At 30.9% G+C, this 26,880-nt stretch overlaps 1 protein-coding gene across 2 annotated transcripts in view; it reads left to right on the plus strand.

Moving 5' to 3' along the window:
- Positions 1 to 24,131, plus strand: part of LOC140434966 (phospholipid-transporting ATPase ABCA3-like) — a 117,508-nt gene extending 93,377 nt beyond the window's left edge. For both annotated transcript variants that reach the window (XM_072523612.1, XM_072523613.1), the window contains 8 exons: positions 499 to 730; positions 839 to 1,351; positions 5,229 to 5,582; positions 11,201 to 11,670; positions 12,614 to 12,752; positions 13,616 to 13,865; positions 15,887 to 16,130; positions 19,853 to 24,131. In XM_072523612.1, coding sequence (XP_072379713.1) covers positions 499 to 730; positions 839 to 1,351; positions 5,229 to 5,582; positions 11,201 to 11,670; positions 12,614 to 12,752; positions 13,616 to 13,865; positions 15,887 to 16,130; positions 19,853 to 20,038 — 2,388 coding nt within the window. In that variant the 3' untranslated portion in view covers positions 20,039 to 24,131. The remainder of the gene's footprint in view (positions 1 to 498; positions 731 to 838; positions 1,352 to 5,228; positions 5,583 to 11,200; positions 11,671 to 12,613; positions 12,753 to 13,615; positions 13,866 to 15,886; positions 16,131 to 19,852) is intronic.
- Positions 24,132 to 26,880: the final 2,749 nt, after the last annotated feature.

Genomic DNA, 26,880 nt, shown 5'->3' on the forward strand with positions numbered 1-26,880 from the left:
TATGATTCATTTTTTTTTCGGCCATGCGTATTTCCAAAGTTCTTAAGGTTTTGAAATATGTCTACCTTTCTTAAAAATAACCTGTCTTAATAGGTTTTTATCACAAATCATTTAAAAGTTTTATATAATCGCAATTTAAGTGAGCTGTACTTTACATTACGTGTGAAATAGTCAATATTTTTAAGATTCTTTTTTTTTTCGGACATGCGTATTGTCAATGTTCATCAGCGCACCAAGTCTAGCAAGGAAATTACAAAACACACACATATTGGACAAGATTATTGTACCGTTAATAACCTGCTGCAAATAATTACAAACAAAAAATAGATTAATTTTTAGTACTTCAATCTGATTCGTGACGCTCTTTATGTCCCTGTATGCAAACCATAATCGATACACTAAGCATTGTCCACAAAATTAAAAAATTAATTTAATATGACAAAATATTCCTACTAAAATGTATTTTTGAAATTGGATATAAGTTTTCTTCATTTTCAGGTGGGTGTAGCAGTAGTCCTTTTTTCCCTTGCGGTATTTTTAAGTTCTGGAAGTGACTACTATAGCGAAAGGGGACCAGAACTACCCCTCAAACTCAGCAGCTACAAACAAACCTCGGTTTACTACAGCGGGGACACATCAAACGAAAAACTTAATACATTGATGAAATATTACATGACAGCTGTAGAATCGCAAAAAAGTTTACCATTCAAAGTTGATAACGTTGAAAAATGTAAGTTTTTATTTTCCAATTTGGGAATTATTTGCGCCTGTTAAAACGATTTCTAAAACGTACTTATGATTCGGTAATAAAATATATAAAATTTACTTAATTTTTCAGCTATTTTGCAAAGAAGTCTGGAAAACATAGCTTATTATAAAGAACATATGATTGCTGGAGCTAATTTCGTTTATGGTCGTGACTTTAAATTAATAGCATTATATAATGGTATAGCTACTCACAGTACTCCGATTTCTGTAAATCTAATCACTGACTCGTTGGCTAAAACGTTATTAGGTCCCGAATATGAAATATCTGTCAGTAATTGGCCTTTACCATACGTCCAAGAGCGACTTTCATCACAAGAATATTCGGAAGCTAAAGTTGCTGTTTTATGGCTTATCTTATTACCAGTGGGATGTCTTTTTATTCACGGCATTTTTATCATATTCCCACATACTGAAATATCAACGAAATTTTTAAGAATACAGTATATGGCTGGCGTGAAACCATTCTTCTATTGGCTTGTTAATTGGATTGCCGACATGGCATTTTACATATTTTTAATGTTCATATTAAGTTTCTTACTGTGGATATGTTCTCCCATATTCCAACATAACGCCACCGAACTCGGTAAGTACATTTATTTGTTTCTTAAGCTTAAATTTTGTATAAACTGAATAGTTCATTATTAATATCTAACGTTTAAAGTCCGAAGTAGTTGTCAGTAATATCACTTGAAATTTAAAAACATTGTTTGAAAGGGCGTGCATGATTTGGACGCTAAATTTAAAATTCGACACTGAAAAATAAAATTACCTGTTTCTGCATACATGATTTGGACGCTGGGTGTAATTGAAATGTAAATGGAAAGTCAGGTAATAAAATTGTAGAGATTAAGCTTAATAAGGTTTATTTGTCACTTTGAAATAAATACGACATACACTTTACGAATTGGAATCGATCGATACAGTTAGTTTGATACTCATGTATCCTATTTCTAACGAACATAATTTTTTTTCTACTCTTTGGATCTTTAAGTCTATTACTTTCACTATTACAGACACTATTAATTTTAATGTAAGTTTCAGTTTGAAATTTTTTTAAAACATCAATAAAATGGAAAATATTTGGATGAGCATGGTAAAAATTATCATTAAAACGCGAGTGGAACGATTCACAACCATTAGTTGTTAATTGTAAACTCTCACTCGTCGCAGCCCACATCTCCGACGGAAATGTTGCGTGGTCGCCAATGTAGTTGTCCAATAAGTAGTCGGAAAACTTTTCAATTTTTGAATCCTTTGGTTGAATAGCCATAAAATCATATATGAAAGATTCTTCGACTTCTGAGGGAGGTAAAAATGGCAGCCCAAAAATATATTTCAGCCATTTAGATATTTCACTGTCTGCCAATTTATATTACCGAATTAAGCCACAACCACCGATATTACGATACCAAGCTTGCATAAGATGAAAACGGCACCCTTTAATGTGCACATTTGGAAATTCAAAACGCGCAGCATTGTGGATAGCAATTTCAAAATCGGAGAAAATGATTTTTGGATTGAATTTTTGACCAATTACTTCACATTTGCGTTTCAAAACATTAAATAGTTTTATATAGGTTTGTTCCGATTTGTCGGGAAGTAAACAATAACACAATGGTATATAATGTCCATTGATAAATACATGTATGGTAAAAAATTGCTTGAAATATTGAGCACAGTAACTAAATGTACCGTCCATATAAATCGTTTCACTGCCGCACAGAAAACGCATGTTAGTGTTACACGAGAAGATGATAATGTTAGAACTTAGTTCAACCGCAAATATAAAATTCTCGTCTTTAAATGTTTTGTAATTCATAATATTTACCGCAGCAATAGTTTCTTCTTTACTTTTGAGCAGTTTCGGTTGAGCCATTCGCCGTTCACTGTATATTTGATTTCGTATTAAATTAACGTCTTTAACAGACATGTAGCTCAAGCAATCTACATTTTCTTTCAACGCACTATGTATGATTTTGGACGGCCTTTCGGTCAAATTATCCTTAGCCTTCCTTTTGGCACTGCTACGCACAATCTGTCTATTAAGCGTCTTGATATCACACTCGTGATTATGTTCTAGATTACTTCGGATCACTAACTTTTCTGGCCCTTTCGTGAATATCTTCGCTTTAAACGACCGTTTTACGCACCTCCAATACGTTTCTCCCGATTTTAGTACTTTATCTTGAGAAAAAGTAAAACTGTTCACTTTGAGCAAAATTTTACCACGATTACTTACTAACGTTGAAATTTCCATGTTCACTTTTCATTATTCTCTGACAAACTAATAACTAGTAACTAAGTAAATTTCAATGACCATCATTAAACCCTAATTATATCTAATATCTGGTACCTGCGATAATCCTTCCGGCAGCGTCCAAAACAAGGGTACTTTTAAGACCCTCAGGTACTTCAGCGTCGAAAACATGCCCGCCCGTTTGAAAGCGACCGAAAATATTCTTGAGATAAATAATGTAGGTTTATCACTTATATGAACCGTACATTACCGCAGATTATTAAGCTATCAAGTAAAAATTTTAAAATAACATTCAATGTTGCTGCTTGGGTATAAATGTACCCAATTAAATACATTTTTTCTCTTAAGACACAAAAGGGAGAAGTATATTTCAAGGTATTAGATGATATATTTATTCTATACTCAAATGTTTTGAAACTATCTTATCCTTTTAAATTCTATTTCTTGTTTTGTTTGAATGATTCATGCTTAAGTTTAAACCATAAACTCTTAATTTGCCTTTAGTCGTAAATCGACAACTAAACATTAAGTTATAAATTATCGAGGAACATACAAAACCACTTACTAAAGAATTAGCAAGATATAAAAACAATACCGACAATGAGCAAACCATGGTTTGGCAGTTGTATGAGACATACCTGGTTTTACAAGTAAGCTATTGATATATGAAGTATGTTTGCCGTGACTGTCACTTTAAGATCGTGACTTAAACGCGATAAAATTTGTATGCGCATGAATTCAAGTGGCCTCCAAAAAAATCTACTTTTAATTTAAGTGACTTAAAAGTATTACTAGAACGTGCTACTGAGTATGACTGCAACTACATAGATAGCAGAAATGTATTCAACTTGTTAAGGCAAAACGTGGGATGTAGACACATTCACGGAAGTTTAAATAATACCTGTCATCATTATTTTAACAAGGACAGATGTGGTAATACATTATATGTACTGCCTAAATTAGATGTGACGTAAATATATTGAATATAACAATTAAATGTTATGTAAATCTATTGAATATTATGATAGTAATTGTGTCCAGTTTCAGAGCCGGCAATAAGAACAATTAAAAAAAGTGGAAAATACCAGTTTACTGATTAAATGATTATTCAGTCTCAAATCCAAAGGGAGTCCACAAATGGCTATCTCCGTAATCCTCGAAATTAAAATTGTTGCCGGCGATTATTCGTGGAGCGCCGGTCGAAATTAGGACCTTGAAACAGCAAGGAATACAAAACTAAAAAAAAATTATTCAAGATAATTATAATATATATTATTCAATTAAAAAAAGAAGTCTCTCGACGGAAAAAAATGGTGTAACATCTTCTGTAGCATCAGACGGAAAATTACCATATTTTTCAATTTAGGTATATTTATATTGGCAAAAAACTACGTTAACATTTATAGGTGAACCAACCACATCTCTAAAACCAATGTAAATTTATAAAAAAGATAAACATGATAGAAGCCAAAGTTAAGGAACATGTGAACTGTTGGGCACTAGGGCCGAGCACGAAGTGTGAGAGGAGTCTTGAAGTAACTACTGTCCGGTAGAAGCACCGGGAACAAAGTCTTAGAGTTGAGTCTGGTATGTAACTACTCACACGATGGCCGCGAATGAAAGACTTAATGCCGCTTTGATTCAAGTTTTTATAGGGAAAAACAACCATCAATCTTTCAACGGTTATACGAACTTTTTAATAAACTTTACATGTTCCAAACGGTGGGTTTTAAAAACCACTTTTTTTATATACGTTACGAAGAAACTGCATAATGATAAAAACAATAAAACTAAAGATAACGAACAAATATAGTTGACCCAGTTCTAGGTAGACAAAAAACTTATGTTTTCTCGAAAAAAATAATCTCGAAGTGTGTAAATAATCAACCTGTTTTTAGCGGCAGTCTGAACGAGACAAAAAACTCGTTTTATTTAGGCTGAAATACATAGAAAAAAATAGAATATATTTTCGTGTTTTCTTAATGATTGTAACAGAATAATGACGGATTATTGGGAATATGTTAAGACTTTAACACTATTATTGCAGTAAATATTTGATCTGGCAATATTGTATGGAAATTGAAATGTATTTTTATATTTTGTTCTATTATTGAACATGAATTTCATCAATTTCACATTTTCGAAGTTTTTATAGTAAGTTTAACATTTTCAAAATAATTTTCTAATTTTATATATTTTTTAGGCAAATTATTTTCCATATTTCTGTGTTATGGTATTGCTGGGATACCTTTTGCGTATATATTCAGCCGGAAAAAGACAGCATCTGGTGCCTTTGCCTTATTCGTCATCATGGGGATGTTTTTGGGCATCATTTTTACACTAACCATAGCAGTATTACTTGAATCGCAAGATGAGTACTACATAAATATTGGAAATAAAATTAAATATGTGTGTTTCCTCTTATTACCGCAAGTTTCGTTATCAGATGCATTGGTCGCATTTATTAGACGCACAGTTAATATTTACAATTTCAAAATATCTCCCCAACGTTTGAGAGTTATGTGTAATCAGATGGAGTCACATGCTTGCTGCAGTGGTAAGTATTTACCTCAGTAATTTTTTAAGAACTACATGATTAATCAAGTCGAAAACTTCGGTTTCGTTGGAAATTCCGACGAGATTTTTTTGCGTTTCATCTGCGTAAAACGTAATTAGAGTTTGCTTAAACGTTTTTCTATACTGCAAAAATAAAAAAAATCATCCAAAATTAACATTTTGCAATGTTTATTTTTTTATTACCCCATTTAAAAAGTCTATAAGTCATTTTTTTCCGAAATTGATTAAATTTGATGTGTTGATTGTGCGAAAAAACGTAACGTTTCCTGATGATGAAATTGAAATCTGAACTATTGAAATACGTTTTCCTTGAAAATGGTTGAAATTATCGTGTATCGTAACAGAGTAATGTTTACGTCATATTTTTTAATTAAAATAGCTAAACAATTTCGTCCAAAAAAGTTTCGAATCAATTTCATCATCAGGAATCAACCAACAAAATGTAAAATAATAAATAAAATATTATTACTTTTTCGTCGAAAGTTATTTTGTCGATTTTGGTAACAATTTATAAATATACAGTAAAGATAATATCAACAATCAAAAAGAAAATTTAACTTTATTTAAAACATTGTACCTTGTTCCCAGCAACATTTTATTAAGGAATATTTGGTTCAATCGGCATATTTTGGTCCAAATAACCTGATTCTATAATAGTGGATGTCAAAATAGTTATAATTATATATATGAAACTCAGATGTTCTCGGACTTTTCATTTGAATACCCATATAACATCATTTTTTTAGATCATCAATTTTATTCTTTGAAGTTTATTAATTTTAAAAGTAAAATAATTATAAAAAAATATTAGAAATTTTACAAATGTGCAAATAACATTTATTTGGCCATGTTTGAATATTCATCTGCATTACGGTAATAAAGTTACATGACAATGTGTATATGTATGCAAGCCATACGATTAATTCCATATCATCAATAAACCAATATCAGTTGGACAGTTTCAAGAAACTACATCTCTTCATTATTTCGGCGCAAAATTCTAATCTGCCATCCGCCTTATCTTCATTTAATTCTTGCACTAAATTCTAATAATGTCATTTATGTCTTTTCATGTACTGATTATTGAACTTTGATTGATGTCGTGATTAAAGGCAAAAGTTTTAAATCTTATAAGTGTTACGCATCTATTAGCATAGTTAGTTGAATATTTTCTGACGCCCATAAAAGCGATTTATAATATTTACAAATTAATTAAATTTTTATAATGTCTTTTAAATTTCTGACTTCGGCAACTGCCTCTGCACGAGGATATTTATTATTGAATCTTAAAATTAAAATTTTAATTTTTGTTTTATCACTTAATCTTCTTATATATATATATATATATATATATATATATATATATATATATATATATATATATATATATATATATATATACCCGGTATTTAGGCGGCACACGCCCTTCCGGTGGGGATCTATGGAGGAGTATCACCAAGCCGCAAGCCCTTATCTCTTGCCGTACTGCTCCACCATAGGCCGATCAGATACCAGCATATTCTAGACTAAGCCGCAGATTCATTTTAGAATTTTAAACTGCTGCGTTAGCCTTTTTGTTTTCTGTCACCGAGCTGGGGATCGAACTGACATCTCTCGCAGTGAAGCGAAGGAGAAGCCAGCCGCCCAGCCCGCTTGGCTATCCGATCTACACTTAATCTTCTTACCATTGTTTAACTCACTTTGATTAACAAATGCTAACTTAAATAAAGATTATGAATAAACTTTACGTTAAACACTAAGTACTGTCAACTGGTTATCTCAATCGACTATCTAGATGTGATTATGCTCACATCCAGTTAGAATAGGCACATATTTTTCTAACCGTATCACAGGTAATTGATGAATGAATCGAGTAACTTAGTTAAATTTATTAGCAAACCAGTTGCTAACCTGATTTATAGCTGACAGGTAAATGACATGAAGGAAATCTAAATGTTCTTAAAGTATGACGTTACAATATTTGGTATATCCATACACTTACACTTATTTATTTCACGTATTCATTCACTCAATTGTTACTCTATTCAATCATATGAATCTATCACTCCAATAAATAAATAAAAAACTAGAAAGTAAAAATAATACAAAAAAAGAAATATACAAAAATGCCCGTAGTAAAACAGTGCATTCGGGGAAACACCTGGGAAGAGTGTAGTTAGAAACGGACTGTACTCAGTCGAATATCAAAAATCTACATTGATCGTAGCTGTTTACAAATTGATTATCCTAAAAATAAATTAAATTGTGCTTATGGCTAGATCTTTTAGTCTCTAATCCAGATAGCCATGCAACTAGTATTTATTTAGTAAACTAAATGGAAACTATTAGAAAACACTTCGCGACCCCCTAGTGGTTATGACCTACACTTGGGAAACCACTTATAATATATATATATATATATATATATATATATATATATATATATATATATATATATATATATATATATATATATATATATATATATATATAAAATATATCATCATTCTCAGCATATTCTACCGATTATGGTGTAGCCTCCTTTACATATTCATTCTTCATATCTGCCCACGATTGTCTAAAATTCGCTTTTCTGTGTCATGTTGTACTGGCTTGTTTCCTTATTTCATAGTCCCATCTTAAATTTGGACGTTTTCTTGGTCTCTTGACGCCTCTTGGATATCACAGTGTAATTCTAGTGGACCACCTATTGTCAGTTCTTTTCGCTAAATGTCCCGCCCGCTGCCATTTTAAAGATTTAATTCTATGGATTACGTCAATAGCCTTGGTTTTCTGTCTGATCCATTCTATTCTTTTTCGATCTCTCTTTGTTATACCTAGCATGCATCGCTCAATTGACCTTTGAGTGACTGAGTTTCGATATTGTCTGTTTCTTTAGTGTCTAAGTTTCACAGCCGTATGTCATAATTAGTAGTATACACTGGTCGAATGCTTTTTTCTTCAGGTGGATTGACATCTTCGATTTGAATATAACTGCATTTCTACCAAAAGATGTCCAAGCTAGTTTCATTCTTCTGTTGATTTCTGGAAGTAAGGAGCCAGATTTATGTATTAATTGTCCCAGGTATACATACTCTTCTACTGTCTCAAATGCAGTGTTGTTTATTATTACATCTTGGAATTACTCTAGCTCGTTGTACATGGTTTTTATTTTTGTCAAGTTCATTATTAGGCCAACTTCATCGCTAGCTGCATTTAGGTCGCTTATAAGTTCTTGTAGTTCTGCAGGATTATTAGCAATCAGAACGATGTCGTCCGCAAATCTTAGGTGACTGAGATATTCTCCATCAATGGATATTCCTTTGTTCTGACAGTTCATTTTGCTGAATATATTTTCTAGAGTTGCAGTAAAGAGCTTTGTTGATATTGCGTCTCCTTGTCGGACGCCTCTGGTAGTGGGAAATTCTAGAGTGTTTTCATAAATATATTATATATATATATATATATATATATATATATATATATATATATATATATATATATATATATATATATATATATATATATATATATTATATATATATTTATATATATATATATTTATATATATATATATATATATATATATATATATATATATTTATATATATTTATATATATATATATATATATATATATATATATATATATATTTATATATATTTATATATATATATATATATATATATATATATATATATATATATATATATATATATATATATATATATATTGTTGACTGTTGACCGTCCCAGTGGCGGCTCGTGGCTTGAGAGACAAGGTCTGCAAGGTATTTTTTGTCTCCTCAGATAGGTATACCGTCTAATAAAGACTTCAATCATCATAGGAGATTTTTTGCTTTCTTGTTTTTTGTTTTTTTTTGTTTTTTCCTATAAATTTAGAACCTAAACATGTTTATAAATTAACTCTAGTCTACGTTGTTTGGAAGTAGCAAAATGGGTTATAACGTCATCGTAAAATTTATTAGAGTTTTGGAGAGATTGTAAAAGTTTTTTTTCTATTGACATTTGAGACAAGCTTGACATTCTCTCTTGTTTCATGGTATTTCGACAATACGTTTTGATTCTTTTGAGGCAAGAGAAATCTCGTTCATTTGAGGCAGACGTTGGTGGTAATGAGAGAATTAATTAAATTTCTTAAACATTTTTATTAGTTCTCTATAATTACCTTGATTTAACGAATGCTCCGATTCATCGTGTCCCCTAAAAGATAATTCCTGACAACTTAAAAAAATTACAATACCAATTAAACGACGTAAAACTGCGTGATTATTTTTTACAATTTCGTTATGTTTAATAGCATTTTCACGTTGGGCATTATCTAATGAAACATAGATATTTTGTTTTCCAAATAAATCTAATTTAATCTGGCTGTATGTATGATCTTTCGAACTATCATGTTTACGTAAAGCCCTAAATAATTCCTTTAAATTATCGTTACCAGATTCACACCACAGATTTTGATGTTTGCCCCTATTTGTCGAAAATAAAATGCAAGGCCAGCAGAAAAGTTTGTTTTTTATTTCACTCCCGGTAAGCCGTGAGTACTTGCTGTACCAATTATCTGAAAATGATCTATTACTTCCCTTACTCGCACTAATATTTATAAGCCGGGACATTTTAGGCAAAGGATGCCCATTGTTTTTAATAACAATTTGTTCTTCGTATGGAATAGATGAAAACCCATTTTGCAAAATATAATTTACAATATCAGACTTATCAATACTTACAGTTTCTCCCATAGCTTCCATTTTTTAGGTTAATTTACCTGAATTTGTTTACACTTTAATTTAAAAAAAAAACTTCTAATATGTCAAAAAACCCTTTAACCTTTAACTATTTACGGCAGACGTAACGTATCACAGTATTACTTTAGAAAATAAAAATAAATCACAGAAAGAAAGGCTAGTTCGTGCACTGAATATCACTTCACTTCACTACTTACGTTCTTATACGAAATAACATTTCATCCCGCGCTCGCAATGTACAGTTCGCGACCAATCACCAATCCAAATGAAGCATCGGCAAATTTAAATATGCCGTACTTGGTAATTAAGTTCATATGGAAAGAAATGTATGTTTGGTTGCTAATCAACTAATATTCCGTTGATTTTTACAAGTTTGGGAAGTTTACTTGGGTTTACAATCCAAGGTTGGGATCGGCTTGCCGAAAACCCAAAACGTGCCTTTTTAAGAATTCACAGGCGGATGGATGTCTCCGATATCGGATCATTATTTCGAAAAGTGTCCTACGCAGGGATCACTTAACGCTCAGATTGGACGAATTCTTTTAAAACTATGAATAAAATTTAGTTTGGTCGAATTGGTCGAATTCTTTTAAAAACCATGAATAAAATTTACTCTCACAGATATTTTTTTTTATTTCACAAAAACAAATGACATCAACTGATTACCTGCCACAATTAATTATTGAAATACTGATTAAATTAAATATTAAAAAAATCTATAATATCTATAAAGGTGTGGGTCGGCACTGCCGACCCTGACCGGCCGCCACTGGACCGTCCTGTATGTTAGGATGGGAACTAATATATAACAAGTCTTTTTTCTTTTTCAGAAAGTTCAATCGAATGTAAAAATTATAAGAGCTATGCTAACTTATTCAACGAACATTACATGTTTATGATAGGATGCGGAGTTTTTTATCTAGGGATAAACATTATTCTAGATACATATTTTATGCTGAAATTAAAAGCTATGGTTATTCGTCAATGTAATCGTATTTTGAAATCATTCAAAGACAAAGATACGGCATTAGTCCCCAAAAATGACAATTATGTTATGGAAGATAGTGACGGATGCAATACTTTAAGAGCCAAGAAAATAATGAAATTATATGCCGGAAAACAGATAGTTAAAAATATAAATTTCACTCTAAAGCACGGTCACTGTTTGGGTATATTAGGTGTAAATGGTGCTGGTAAAACTACAACCTTTAAAATGCTTACTAGAGAGGAAGTGGTTGATGATGGAGAAATTAAGATTGAATTGGACAATAAGCAACCTCTGGACATTACGGGAAGCGAGGTAATTACTTTTTTTGTATCGTATTATTATGACATCGGAAATGATTTTCTATTAGATTATTATATAAGATGTTAGGGTTAAATATTGCTTTTCCATGTATTATATGAAAACAATGCATACGAAGTATACAATACGATAATAGAAGTATATGTAGCGTATCTGTACACCGAAGCTAAGTCCCTAGCTGGATCCCATTCGAATCACTTACAAATTTCTAGTTCAAAACTGATTATCCTCTTTGGTTTTTGTGCTACAGCGTTTGCTAAATTTCCGGAGTGTAACCAAATATCAACTACTCACAACCGGATCTCTTCGGAGATACTCACTGAGCCCGCTGAGCTATCGAACTGACAGAATGACCATTAAAGGCGAAAGCTAATTAAAATGATACGGGAATCTGTAGCAAAAATGAAAAAGTGTTAATAATACTTTCGACAAAGGATAAACCTTACCTTTTCTTCTGTTCTTGATGTTTTTGTTATTTTATGGTTTGGGCCATTGGTCCACAGCCAATGTCACCAATGATATATAAGATTAATTAGTGTGTATGAGTGTGTGTTATATATACGTTTTGTTACTAAGTAAAGTCGGCTTCATTGTCTACAAAGAATCGCTTCCTATATCCGAACGACTCTGTTACCCAATTTTTTTAAATAAAAATTCTCATCTCGCCTGGATTCTGATTTTCTACCGTAATCGCTGCTGTTTTCTTCATCTGGAGAGTAATTGTTTGACTTTAATCCTGATGCTGCTTTGATGCGCGGGCCATTCTTACCAGATTGATAATTAACCCTTGTATAATTTAAACAACATTGATCGTGTATCTTTCTATTAACTAATACATTTTAAAAGCCTTTAAAACAAAGGGCTCAAGTAAATTTTTTTTGATTTCTTATAAGTGTTCTTAGTGATTTTAAATTTATCGTACACTTTTCTTTCTTAGTATTTGGAGACATTAGGTTACTGTCCTCAGGCAGATTCGCTAAACTATGTACTTACTGGAAAACAACTACTAAGTACTGTGGCTGCCTTACGAGGAGTTACCAATGAAGCAATGATTGATAATTTTTTGGAAGCTTTTGGTAAGTGAGTTTATATTAATTTGTTTTTAAAAAATCAACCAACTTCGACTTCTTTATATTCTCAATAATTTCTGTCTTTTTGTAACAAATATAAAACAAAAATAGAGAATTTATTATGTGATTGGAAAATATTGACTTGGTTTTCAGTGTAGATTCGAATTACATCTAAATAAAATACTAAAAAATTTAGTAATATACTAAAAAAATAATTTTAACAAAATTTGATAACTCGCACAAATTGTTTCCGTATTAAATAAACGACTTTTTCAACCGACTTTGGAAATAATAAGCATCAATAATGGGCTACCTGCAAAAACATAAATTTCGCCAAACCCGAATAAGTGAAATCAATACCATCTCCACATTCTAATAAAGTTGTATAAAAATACATAAAGATCCATTAGAAACATCTTTTTGTAGTTATCATACTCAAGTGTGACGAATTGTATGACTGACTTCTAACTAGTAGCCTATTAATAGGTCATCTCGCGGTGGTTTTGTAATTAGCCTTCGGAAAGGCAATCTTGGAATACTTTTTAGTTTTTTGTTCGTAACAGATTTGCAAATATGCATAACGTTATTGACAACCAATCTTCGTTTAAATTTAGTTCTGAGTTGAATTCTTTCTTACTTTCTGAGAACGATTTTTATATTGATAAATTGCGTTAGGCTTTCACGGCCATCGTCTAACTTATTAAACTGTTTATTCGGGCTGTTGGGCCGTTGTCTTCTGTTGAGATTTGTTCTCAAATCTCAACAGAAGACAACGGCCCAACAGCCCGAATAAACAGTTTAATAAGATTTTTATATTATCAGTAAATGTATAATTAATAGTATATTTGATTGAAGATTTATATTTTTAGACTTAAAACAATATGCGGATATCCCGTGTGGTCACTATAGTGGAGGTAACAAAAGAAAACTAAGCTTGGCAATATCCCTTATAGGTAACCGTAAGTTTGTATTATTGGACGAGCCCACTAACGGAGTAGATCCGGCTACGAGAAGGAAGTGTTGGGATCTGATTAAGGGCATGAAAGCTAATAGTGGAAACAAAATTGGATTCATTTTAACATCTCATAGTATGACTGAATGCGAAGCTTTATGCGACGAGTAAGTATTTTCTATCGCCTATTGCAATTTCTCTTACATTCATTTTTCTGTACTTTTCTGTGTATCCTTGCTATCCTCCCTCTGCTAGTATTGCTTCATTAATTCATTTCTGGAACAGATTTCTTTAAACATTCTTTTAATTTGTTTATGCCATTCTTATATATACTTCATCTAATTTACATACCGTTGCACGTCATCGGCGTCAAAGCGGTAGGTGTGTTCTTTTTTAGAATCACTTTGCCGAGTACACTGGCATTACAGTCAGTAGACATGGTTTATTATATTCGCGTAGAAATAACATTTAAATATTTCTATTAATGTTAACTTAAAGAAATACACAATAATATGTTTCATTTAATTTGTATAAATGCATTATAAAGCGTTTTTATGAAGAACATTTGTTTGGAACACACTGTAACTGTTATTGAACGAAGGTGAAATTTTGGCTTTAACTCTTGTTTTGTTTCTATTTATTTACATTAAATATTAATTTGTTTTGTTGTATAATCCACTTTTGCAATAATTATGTGACCTATTTGATTTAAAATGGATTCAGGATTTTTTTATACTTTGGCAACTATGTCAACTTCGATCTCTGACGTAGATAATGACGTGCAACGGTATGTAAATTAGATGGACTGTAGTTTTAGCTTGATTTTGTACAATTTTTAGAAGCTTTTTCTCTTTTTATTGATTGTTTTTCGAATATCTTATTCTATTCATGTTCTACGAATAATCTGGAGAATTGTTTATCAACTGAACAATTTATCAACTATCAAAAGTCTTAGATCTCTTCTGATACAACCTTTGAAGTATTCGCCTCGTGCCTTGGCCGGTAATTTTGCTCTGTCACTTATTGCTTATAACTAGCCGATTTAATAATGCTACCTAAAGTTAAGTATAAAATATTATAATTGCTATTATACAGTTATATCTTTGCTACCTTTGGAACTTTGTTTGTTCATCCATATTGAATATACGTTTTTTGCTTTGTTACGTACACTAAATTTTTTTAACATGCCTGTTATTTGAACTCGTTTCTAACTTTTACAAAACTGACTCCAACTGAACGCTTTGTACTAATAACGAATAACTTTGTAGATAAACCGATGATGTGTATAGATTTAATACACGAAACGTTTTCAATAAAAGGATGAAGTAGCTGATCTTCTTTCTTTTATTCTCCAACTGTTATCCGAGAACTATCTTAGTTAACTACATTTAGTATATATATACATATACATTAGTATATATATATATATATATATATATATATATATATATATATATATATATATATATATGTATGTATCTATACATACGACCGTCAATTAAAATAAAAGGTTCACAAGGATACTTTTGGGAAAGGTTATCGATCACATAAGTAGAGAAGAAAACAAGGATCTTGCTACTACGTCCTTTAATGAAAACGTTTCGTGTATGGAATCCATATACATCATCAGTTCAATCTAAAAGTACATCAATAAGCTTAAAAATATACAGAAAATATCAAAGAAAAAAACTTACAAGAATATGTAGTTGACAATTGATGATAGTAATGTATAAAAACCTCAACTTAGAACCATGGACTTATCAATATAAAAGTTCAATGTTTTTTCTTTCAAACCGTAAATATATGCCGTGATTGGAATGATTAAATCTAGTCTATGGTGTTACTGATATTACCGAAAAAGGTCCACTGATTACCTAAAATTCATTCTATAACAAAATATTAGGTTTTCAGAATCCAGTAGTTTTCCTTTTACGGAGGATTATGGATTGAGGTACTTATTTTATACTATGTTCGCTCAGATTAGGAATAATTTGAAAGATTGACTGTCGGAAATATACAACACAAAAATTCCTACCTCTCACTATTAATAGCTCACATAAAATTACTGTTGTAGACTTCTTTCATTGAGAAAAGAAGAATAATTGGAGTGTAGTCAGTTTCATCAACACATAAAATAAGTTCAAGACACTTTCTAATGCACGTATTCTCTTAATATATTTATTTTTAGGCTTAAAATAATGAAGAAAGGTTCGTTTGTTGAAGAAGGAACATTGGTGGAGTTAAAGAATAGATATGGTGGATTTACATTAAAATTAAAACTTGTAGCAAATCAAGCTCAGCGCATAAATCTGATGGATGACGTAGACGAAGTAGATGGAGTGTACACGACAAGTAACAAATTTAAAAGTATCGAAGATCTAAAATCCTATTTTACAAATCATGAACGCGGTGAAATCAAAGATGAACATTCAGTAAGTAAATGTTTGTTTGAAATACCTTAGTCCAGCTATTTTGTGAGTTTTATTTAGGTCAGTTTTAATTATTTGAGGTCCTTAGTTACTTTAGTTTTTGCTAAAATTAGCATATTTGACCAAGTGGTCGCAGTGGAATAGACCAAAAACCACATTGAATCTATCTATCTAAGGTACCAACACATTTCAAATTGAAAGGAGACAATATTTCATATTGATACAAGTTATTTATTACAATACTCGAAATTGTACGCAAAGAGATATATTCGACTGGGCTTAAATATCAATGGCGAAATGCTAAGAAATCTGATATTTGCCGATGACATAGTTCTAATCTCAGATGATATTAATAATACTAAAAAATCATAGAACTGCTATTTACAGCGATATAACAAGCAAACTTCAAAAAAATAATAATAAAAAAAACTGCTAGTGAAAAATTGCTGCAGAAACCGTAAGTACCCTTTATACAATGGAACGATGAATGTTGGACCTATCTATTTGGAGATCGGATTCCCAGGACAGAAATCCGAAGTAGAATCCGGATGTGTACAAGATGCTGTGGAGAAAATAACTACCCTAAAATTGAATTGAATATGCCTTCATACAAATGGGCAATAATGCGTGGATAAAAAAAGAAACATATGGATACATTTAAGGGCGGGTTACCTTCAGATGTAGACAAATTTGACAAAATTAAAGCACAAAATTTTTATTTTTTTTTTTTTATTTTAATCCAATTTTTTTAGTTATGTTTTTTCTTTATTTCCATCCAATAAAATACGAAGTACGTTTTTATTCAATTTATATGGGAATATACAAGCCAAGGCACATATGAATTATACCAAAACCAATATGCAACACAATTTTATTTTTCTGAATTAGAGATTCTTTAGCTATTATACATTACACGTTTAAGATTAGGCTTATTTGATACTGTGGTTTTGTCAAATAATCAACAATATCTAATACGTTTTTCAACTGCGATTAATCTGCTCCAGATATTACTTTTTATTTTCGTTTATTTTATAATTATTGTACTTCATAAACATATTAGATATATATGCAGGAGTATGAGCCGCACGTTCTAGTGCTCCTCTGCTTCCGCGAGGGATCAACCCGCATTTTCGCTGTTAGCAATTCTTCTCCGTCACAGGTTGGTGTGTGTTTTGGCTCAATTTGTAATTGAATTCCATTCCTTTCTGTCGTTAATTTTTCTTTCTAGTTATTTATATTCATCCTTTTAAAGTCATCGTTGACCTGACCCATCTACATTTCGGTACTCTAGTAGGTGTCATAGTCGTTGATTTCTATATTAACATTTTCTTTAGTAATTCTTCTTATCCTCTTCTTTGAAAATCATTTCAATCGTTGCACCTTTATGTGTCTAATGGTGTCTTCCCCATTTACCTGAGTTCTAATTTTGCTATTGAATAGCCGTGTGAATTCTCCGTCTTCTGTTTTTTATCCTGTCTAGGATTCTTAACTTTTCTTCATCTATGCTAGTTAGGCATATTGTTTCTGCTGCATAAGTCATGATTGGTCCAATTGCAGCTTTGTGTATCATAATTTTGCTATTTTTTACGATGTTCCTATTCATTTAGTAATTTTTGCTATTTTTAGTACATTTTGTTGCCTACACTTATTCTTTCATTTATTTTAGTGATGTGTTATTTGAGCTATCAACTAATACCCCTGAATATTTGAATCTTTCTACTTTCTGAAATATATATTGTCTGCGTGTCACCTATGTTACTCTTGTGTGTAGAGTAACTTCGTTTTATCCTTGTTTGTATCCCTGTTATCTTCGGTTTTACCATCACCTGTTATTATCTCCTCTACCGAGTTTTCCATTGCCAATTTTATTAGTCTAATTATTTTTCCTGGTACACTCATGTTTTTCATTTCTACTAACAATTGATGCCTGTTTACGGAGTCAGAAGCCTGTTGGGAATCTATAAACAGTAAGTGTAGATCTATGCTATGTTAATGCGTTAATAGGTGTATGGCATCTGTGGTCGACCTTCACTTTCTAAAGTCTTGCTAATATTGGTCTAATCTGTTTTCTGTGTAGTTCTCAAGAGTGCTTTTTAAAATCATACGACAATATTTTATATGTTCTATTCGGTATCACAATTTTTCTGTAATTGTTGGTCTTCTTTGGATCTCCTTTTTACATATTTTTTTTAAACAAAATTTATAATTTTCTTGTAAAATCTTCTGCATATTTACTCTTCATTTTTAAGCTTACCTAGGTCTGAAGTGGGGTGGTACCAGTCTGAAGTTGGGCGGTAGAGATACCGACCTACAAAAGGCTCATGATACGAGTGGATAGAGCGAGTCTGTTACGAGTAGCATACGCCTTGAGGACTGTATCTGCGGCGGCCTTGTGGACTATGACGGGTTGCGTTCCTCTGCATGTGTTAGTAGTAGAAAGGATACATCTCTATGAGAGAAGAGAGCATTTGTCAACAGCCATAAAAAAAGAAGAAATGGAAAGATAAATGGAAACATGGAAAGATGAGTGGAACGACACGGAAGATGGAGGATCAATAAAGATGACTATGACTATGATGTTGCGCAGTGTTGCACATTATATTCAAATTTTATACCTGAAAATCATTGAATACCTACCTCTTCCGCATGGTTTCATTAATAAAACTTACCTCAATAATGTAATTAATTAATATTCCAGGTAGAAATTCAATGATTCTCAGGTATAAAATTTAAATTTAATATATAATATATAAATATAGGAATTAATGCAAATTCAAAGGATAATAAAAATGGAAAAAAAATAATTTAAATGAAAAATAAAAAAACAATTGAAGAAAGGTAAAAGTAATCGAGATAATGGTTACTTTCGGGTATAAACAGAAGTGCCAGATGGTTGAAGGTATTTCAAATTCAAAGTGCAGGCCAAAAAAGGTGCTATTTTTTTCAAATATTTTTGTACATTTGGATGCATGGTGTTTAATAACAAATTCATACATTAGCTTGTACTTCTCACAGTATTTTTGTTTTTATTAAATTTGGTGAAAACGTGTGAAAATTTTGAAAACTGTTTATGAAAGTAAATAGTCTACTCTTTATTATGAAATAACTTTTATGCAGTATCGATTAGTAGAGAGTAACGAAAAGCATTTATTTATATTGAAAATTATACAAAAAATTGGATTAATTTTGATTGAAGTTCTAGAAGAGTAATGTTTTAAAAAAATGGCACAATATTGAATATTTACTTCCCTCTGGCATATTCATAACTGCCGCTATTACACAAATCACTTGAATTATAAAAATAAAGAAATCACAAATCGTACAAAAAAGTGTAGGAAAATCTGAAAACTAAACGCAGCCAAAACGTGTTAAAAAGTGGTAGATGTCAAATTTGTTTGGTTAGGTTATTTGAGGAGGGGATGGTGCCAGATAACGTCACATATAACTACCTGCTTTTCGGACAAGACTCAGGATCTAAAATGCTAGTTTTTGAAATTTTGGTTTTGACCAGCTTTTTATGTAAAACACCACTCTGTGCGACGTCTAAAAGTAGTTATTAGATATTGTTGATTAATTGACAAAACCGCATAGTACGAAATAAACTTAATCGTATCCATTTAATAGTTAAATAAATATTAATTGAGACAAATAAAATTGTGTTGCATATTGGTGTTTTGGTCCAATTTATATGCGTTTGGGCTCGAATTATATTGATTTATTTTCAGGGTCTCCTCCATGTTTACATTAAAGACGAAAATAAAAAATGGAGCGATATTTTCCAAGAAGCGGAAGCTCTCAAAACACATAATTCGCATTTGATTGAAGATTATGCAATTAGTGAAGCTTCATTGGAAGACGTCTTTTTGAAAGTTGCCAGAACAGATGAAGAAGATGTTACCAAAAAGAAATAGTGGAATGCATTTCTTTTTTATTTTATTGGCAAAATTTAATATTTATTATTGCAAACAGTAACATTTAACAAAACAAGTAAGAATACAGGCTTGGAAAGCCTATCGTTCTAAATTTTTTGTGGCATCTATTTTTTTTTCAAAAATTATGTTTTGATATAAACCACGAACTGGTTGTTGCGTAAAACAGAAGAAAGTCGTTTTTTTTAATCTATTATTTTCAATTAAATAAATAAAACAAGATAGTTTATGTGGTTTAGGTGTAAAGTACGATACAATTGATGGTTTATATTCTGAAATATATTTGAAAAAAAATCAGTAGTGCCACAATAAAAAGTTTTCGGACTCACGGTAGTTATTCATTGAGCTTTAATTTAGTCGATTGGAGATTAAATCTCCCACAATTCTTTCATATTAAGTGTATTCAAACCATTAAAATTAAATAATGATGTATTAAAAGCCACCGTTCTTATTAGAAAGGAGTATGCATTACTGTGATAAAAGTTGTGTGATATTTTCAATTAAAAACTAAACAGGGAATAAATATTAAAATTGGGACAAATAATTAAAAAAAAAAAGAAAATATTGAAAATATGCAATGAAATTTAAAAGTAATTGATTTGAGTGTAGAATTTATATTTGGTTAGTAAATGTATTTCTTGTTACATTTTTTAAAATAATTATTTTTAAGGTATATTTAAATTAGTATATAGGAAATGGATAATTGTAATAAAACTAGAAACTCAAGCTGTCCTACGGTAAATAGATGACCTAAATTATGCCTTGAATGTTATAAATTGTGCAAATAATTTTAAGTAATGATAGCTATGAAGTTGTGGATATTAACGAACATTTGCAAAAAAACAAAGATACAGTTAATAAGTCAGAATGTAAGAGATTGTTTGACCACTCTATGTAATTATTTTAGTTATAAAACACATATTTTTGGCAGCTACAAATGTAACCTCGATAATATACATAGCGTGCAAGCTGTATAGAAGTAGCTGAATGACAAAAAACTGTTCAAACAATTGGTTATTATCATGACATTAATTTAGACGACAAAACAGTCTATTTATATATCTACTACTACAAAAACACACACACTAGCCAGTCTCTAGGCACTACTTGTGATAATTATATGTTGTTACCCGCTACATATAACACATGTATTGATCATTTTCTAGTAAATCCGACGCATGTCATCCAATTTAACGTTACAATTTTCGCACAGCGTTGCCATAATGTCAGGATTATAAGGAATGAAAGGGATTATGACATAAACAGTAAGGTTCACTTCATCTTTTTATTAAAAAGGAAATTATGACCGTACGTATTATCTAACTAGATGGTTCTTTACCTAAAACGTTTTTGGATATTTAAGGTATTAGAAATTTATACAATTAATTAAGTCGGGTTAAATTTAAATTTAAGAATATTAATTTAATTGAACCTTTTCAGGCCTAATTTATTTTTATCAGCAAAAAAAATATTCCTAGCCAATTTTGGTCTAGTGAACTAAGAAATAACATTTTTCTTGCTAAATTTTGTATAATTTTTCACTTTACATGAGTGTCCATTACAATGGACAATTTACTAACTTATTACATTTGCGACTTTTGACAAACAAATGAATATGATATTTAGTGCAAATCACATAAGTTTTTCCTTTACTGCCAGTGTTTTTACAGCTTGTAGCTTCTTGATGATCATCTTGATTCTTGTGATCGCCGTATTCAGGATAGCGATCGAATAAATCAATTTGAATTTCCGTCAATGGTCTATATTCACATGGAATTCCTCTGGCTGTTGATGGAGGAGCTGATTCATTTGTAAAAGAACGTCTGCCATCGCTAGTTTAAAGTAAAGTAGATCGATTATATCTTTTGAAGGTATATTTTTATTTCCCATTTCTCTTATATTCAATCCTATTATATAAATGTATTATAAAGTTTTATAACGTTAGGCCTTTTAATTATGATAAATTTCTTTCTAACTTTATTCCACCTTTCAACTTAATTTTCTTTGCGCTTGCCTATACCATCTATTATCCTATTACAACTGGTTTATTATCTTGCCAGTGACATAATACAACTCTTCTTTCATCATTAATTAATTCTTCACTGAATCCCGTTTCTTTCTTGTTAAACTCTCTTTTTGGATAAAAGGATGTTTTTCATACCTTGTAGTCATTATAGATTGTTGTGTAAATTGTTGCGCAGTAGAAAAATCTCCTTCTTGACATGGTTTCCAAAACTATGTTATTTTTATATTGACTCTTCCAGTACGTTCTCAGCCTAGATAAACCTAAATAGCCCATCAAAATATGCAAACCTAGAAACTTATTTCACTCCTGTTTGTTGGTTTGAATGTGATTGCGTGTTGCAAAGCATGAATATTAGTTTTTTTCGCATGTCATCAAAGAAACAAGTAGGAAAATATCTACAAAAATATTAAATTGGAGGTACTTTCGTATTGGAAGTGTTAAAATGTTTAACAGGTGTTTTTTTTATTCGGGAAACCTAACTTCGTATCTGCCACTTTCTGGACAGTTTTCTTTTTCTTCAACTTTTAGCTGATTTACAATTGTTTTAGTATAAGACAGAGTATATTCAAAGTTTTTCACCCTTGTTCATTAGTCTGCTTTCTACTTTTTATTTCATCCTGTTCCTCATCTTCACTTTCTCCTTCTAGATGCGATGCATTCTTCAAACTAGTGAGCATCGTGCATAAAATATAAAAATTTCAGTGAAATGCATAATTGACATGCAAATTGAATTTACAAAATGTATGCATATCATAATAATTATCCAGTTCTGCATCCTTATTCATTACAGCAACAAACAGAAATAATCTCTAGGCAACCACCATTACTTTACTGAGAAGTAAAAGGTGCACATGTTTATATCCATTGTGATGGACAAGAGGTCTGAAAGGGTTAATTTGAAATACAAAATTATTGTTTATTCATATTATTTTAGATGTAGATTTTTTGGTATTATAAAAAATAAATATGGCAACTCTATAAACAGTAGTTAAGAGCTGGAAACTGTCGTTTGCAGTTCATAAATGGAAGGTCTATGGCGTACTGCTTTTTTAGTACTGTTTAACGTAAAGTATTCTTTTTTTATTACTAAATATACACAATTTTTCTGTTAATTTTAGTTTATTTAGAATATAAGGTATATAAATCAAAGTAGTTATAGAATTGTCAAAATAACTAAATGTTTCGAAAATCCTAAGCAGTTGGTTGTGCTGTGGGGATCTAGAAATATCGTTGATGACGTGCCTCGGACCTAGGAGAAAAAATGTGTAAGTTTAGGTCAAACATTGAAAGGGACACTTTGAACGTAACGTTTACATACCGAAATTTGTTTCCTGGTTATAAAAAACGTAACAAGAATACAGTAATATGTAGACATTACAAGTGGTTTTAATGTATATCGTTTTCAAAAAATATTTCAATGAAAAACTAGAACAAATATTAACTGTTTTGTTATATGTCACAGTTTTCATTTAAAGATTAACTGTATTATATTTGTAGCACAGTTTCCAAGAAACACTGATGTCGTTTATGTTTATAAAAGTAAGTTGATTGTATTTTGTCATTTTCAAATAAATATATTTTTGTACTTAGATTTTAAACGGAGTGTACTACTTTCACAATTTTTTTTTTCTTTTTGGAAACACCGAATATAGCAGTTTTGGGTAATGTGATCTATTTATATCGTATTATAATATATTTGTTATAAGGTTTTGATATTTAATCAGTGACAGGGGAAGATAAAGGATATGGAGCGATTTAAAGAGGGAGCGGGATATGGAAGGTAGATTTAGATTTCTTATAGACTGTTCGCACAACCTATCCCGTAATAGTTACTGATCTGTGACCAACTTTTGCGCATGTTTTGTTAAAAAAAATGTCATCCTGATTTGAGATAATGATTGCTAATCATATATTGTGTGTCAGTGAATTATTTTGATTTTTTATACATATATATATTTTTATGTTTGTCTACTTAAATATACTAGTTACAACTTATACACGTTTTTAGTTTTTAGAGAACACAACTGAAAAATAAAAAAAGAAATAACAGTTTTCGTTTTTTTTTAATATATTTTTGTCATCTGCCAATTACATATTTGCATAATTAAAACTAATTTAAAAGACTAAGTTGAAAATTTTGTTTTACAAGCAAAATACTACTTTGGGTTGAGCTCCTGTCAGGTAAGATTTTATTTCTACAAAAAAAAAAACACCAAGTTATAATAATCATTTTTTAATTGAAAAGAAATATGAAAAAAAGTGTTGATATCTTAATCAGAATCGAGTAAAAATCACAAGTAAAAAACTTACCTAGTCTTAACCTTGAACCTGTAAAATTTCACGGCATTTAATATCTGGTCCATAAATAGAGCAATTACGGTCTTGCCCATTATTCTCTGATTATATTTGGGCATGTTATTTAGAGCAAACACCAATTATTATGAGACAGCAACCGGTTGCGCGGATGATCTATGTTCGCAACAAGTCAGCAGACTGTAATGGGGAAATTAATAAATCATTGTTTACATACGAGTAACCATACGAGTAACATTAAATATTGAGTACGGACGAGTACGGGAAGTATGTTTTGAATGTATTATTAACCAGAAGTCCCTATTATATCGGAAGCGGTTTGTTCGATTATATTAGTATACGGTAAGTCTTCTAAACATGATTTTTAGTGGTATCTCAATTTTTTAAAATTCTTTGGTAATAACTACAAATTATATAAAAAAAACTGTTTATTACAGGCGTTTCGACTCCACTTTGGAAGCCGTTTTCAAAATACAACTTTTAAATTACACAATAATTTTTTGTTACGCAAAGTCCAAACATACTAATTTTACGTCATAATTTAATATTGATTATACCTGTTTACTTAACGTCTAAAGAGGCTTTAACATCGTGTTGTCAGTATTTTTGAGGGGCATTTATGGGACTACTTTCTTTTATTCATCATAATTAATGGAAAAAATTCTATTATATCCAACTTTCAATCTTTCCCTTTACTACCCCTTGATTGTTTCCCTTTAAAGTCGTTGCTGAATTATTCAGGTATTGTCTTCCTACTATACTCCGAATTCCTAACGGAAAGTTTTTAACGAAAAATATGAGTACACACTTTCATTGTTCATGATTATTCTACTTTTTTCTATGAAAAAGGCTGCAGTAGTAAGTTTATTTGCTCTATGTTTCCGACAATGAATCTGTCAAAATATTCCCAAGAGTGAACCGATTATACCTACCTGATAGCATCCTTGAGTACTTCCTGCTTTCATTAAATCGTTAGATGATTGTTTGAACTACGCAACAACCTTCTTAGCACCTAAGATGCATAATACACATTGGCTACGATCATTTTGAATTAAAGCCGCTGTCCTTGTAGCGTTTGCCTGTGTTTTAAGCCATGTATTGTAATTCAATTAAAAAGTTCACATTTTAACTTCAATTCGGTAACGTTGGAAAACGGTAATGAACAGATTGCTGCTCATCAAACGTAAATTTCTAAAAAAATAAATATTTCTTATAAATTTTATAAGAAATGACAAGTGTCAAAGTATTGTATACACATTAATAAATATGCTTATATAAAAGTTTCTCAAACTTTACATATACCATATATCAACCTTTTTTCCTCAAAACCAATTAGCCAAAGTCCAATTCACAGTAAGTGATTCGCTTAAAGATAAAAACACGACACAGGACTAGTTAGTTAATACTGTTACTGTTACATACTATTGGGGCATTGTGTAAAATATAAAATATACGTGTAAACTGTGTAAAAGTTTCCACATTAGTCTGTCTAAAAATTTAATAACTGTATTTGGTAATTTAATAACTTTATTCATACCATCAATGAGATCACGACTTTGTGTCTCCCTTTATAAATGATAAATAACATGTACCTACTATAAGATATTGTTATTGTAATATTAGAAAAATAAAATAACATTCTATATTGTATGCGCCTTACTGTTAAGCTTTTTTTGGAAACGTAGATAATAATAAAAAACGAAACTCTTACAGGTATTGATAGACAATAAGTATCAAATCTTGTATTAGGCATACTGAAACCAAAATTAAATACGTTAAAATTATAAAAATACTGACTAAATTCTTGTATGTAGCCATTCTTAAAACCATATTTGAATATACTAAAATTATGGTAACGCTGACCAAAGTGGAAGAGTGTTGGTAGAGGAAGGTTGGGGTATTGTGCGTAAAGCTAAAACCTTTTTACCCGTGATAGAGAAACTAAATAGTACGAGTAGATGAAGAATGCTTTGCTATATTAAAGTGACGTTGATTAAACAAATAACGTTACGGGAATCATTAAGACTAATTAATTTTATCGTATTTTACTTGTTCAGAGAACACAGAGAACACAGTAAACAACCGCAGGATGTCTGTATGGTACAACATGGAGGAACAAAAATATTAGAAAAGAATTGAAAGCAGAATTTACAAAACAGTTATTGTTTGGTTAATAATGACGTACACTGCGATTAATGAACGGCTAAGAAACAAAGAAAAGTGGAGTAGAACAACCATTTAAGTACATAATAACCGAGCAGAGCGAGAGGTGAGAGATCATTCTTCAGTGTGACGACCATGAAAACGCTATTTTATCTTCTTCGATTGATGCCTATCCTGTGTAGATGTTTGCAATCACGTGGGTCCACATGCCTTTGTTGACAGCTGCCCTGAGTAAATGAACCATCGTTATTCCCGTGCATTTTCTGATACCTTCAGCCATGATGTCTTTCTGAGTTCTTTTGATACATCTTGTCTTACCAAA

The sequence above is a fragment of the Diabrotica undecimpunctata genome, chromosome 2 (assembly GCF_040954645.1).
Source record: "Diabrotica undecimpunctata isolate CICGRU chromosome 2, icDiaUnde3, whole genome shotgun sequence".
NCBI lineage: Eukaryota > Metazoa > Arthropoda > Insecta > Coleoptera > Chrysomelidae > Diabrotica > Diabrotica undecimpunctata.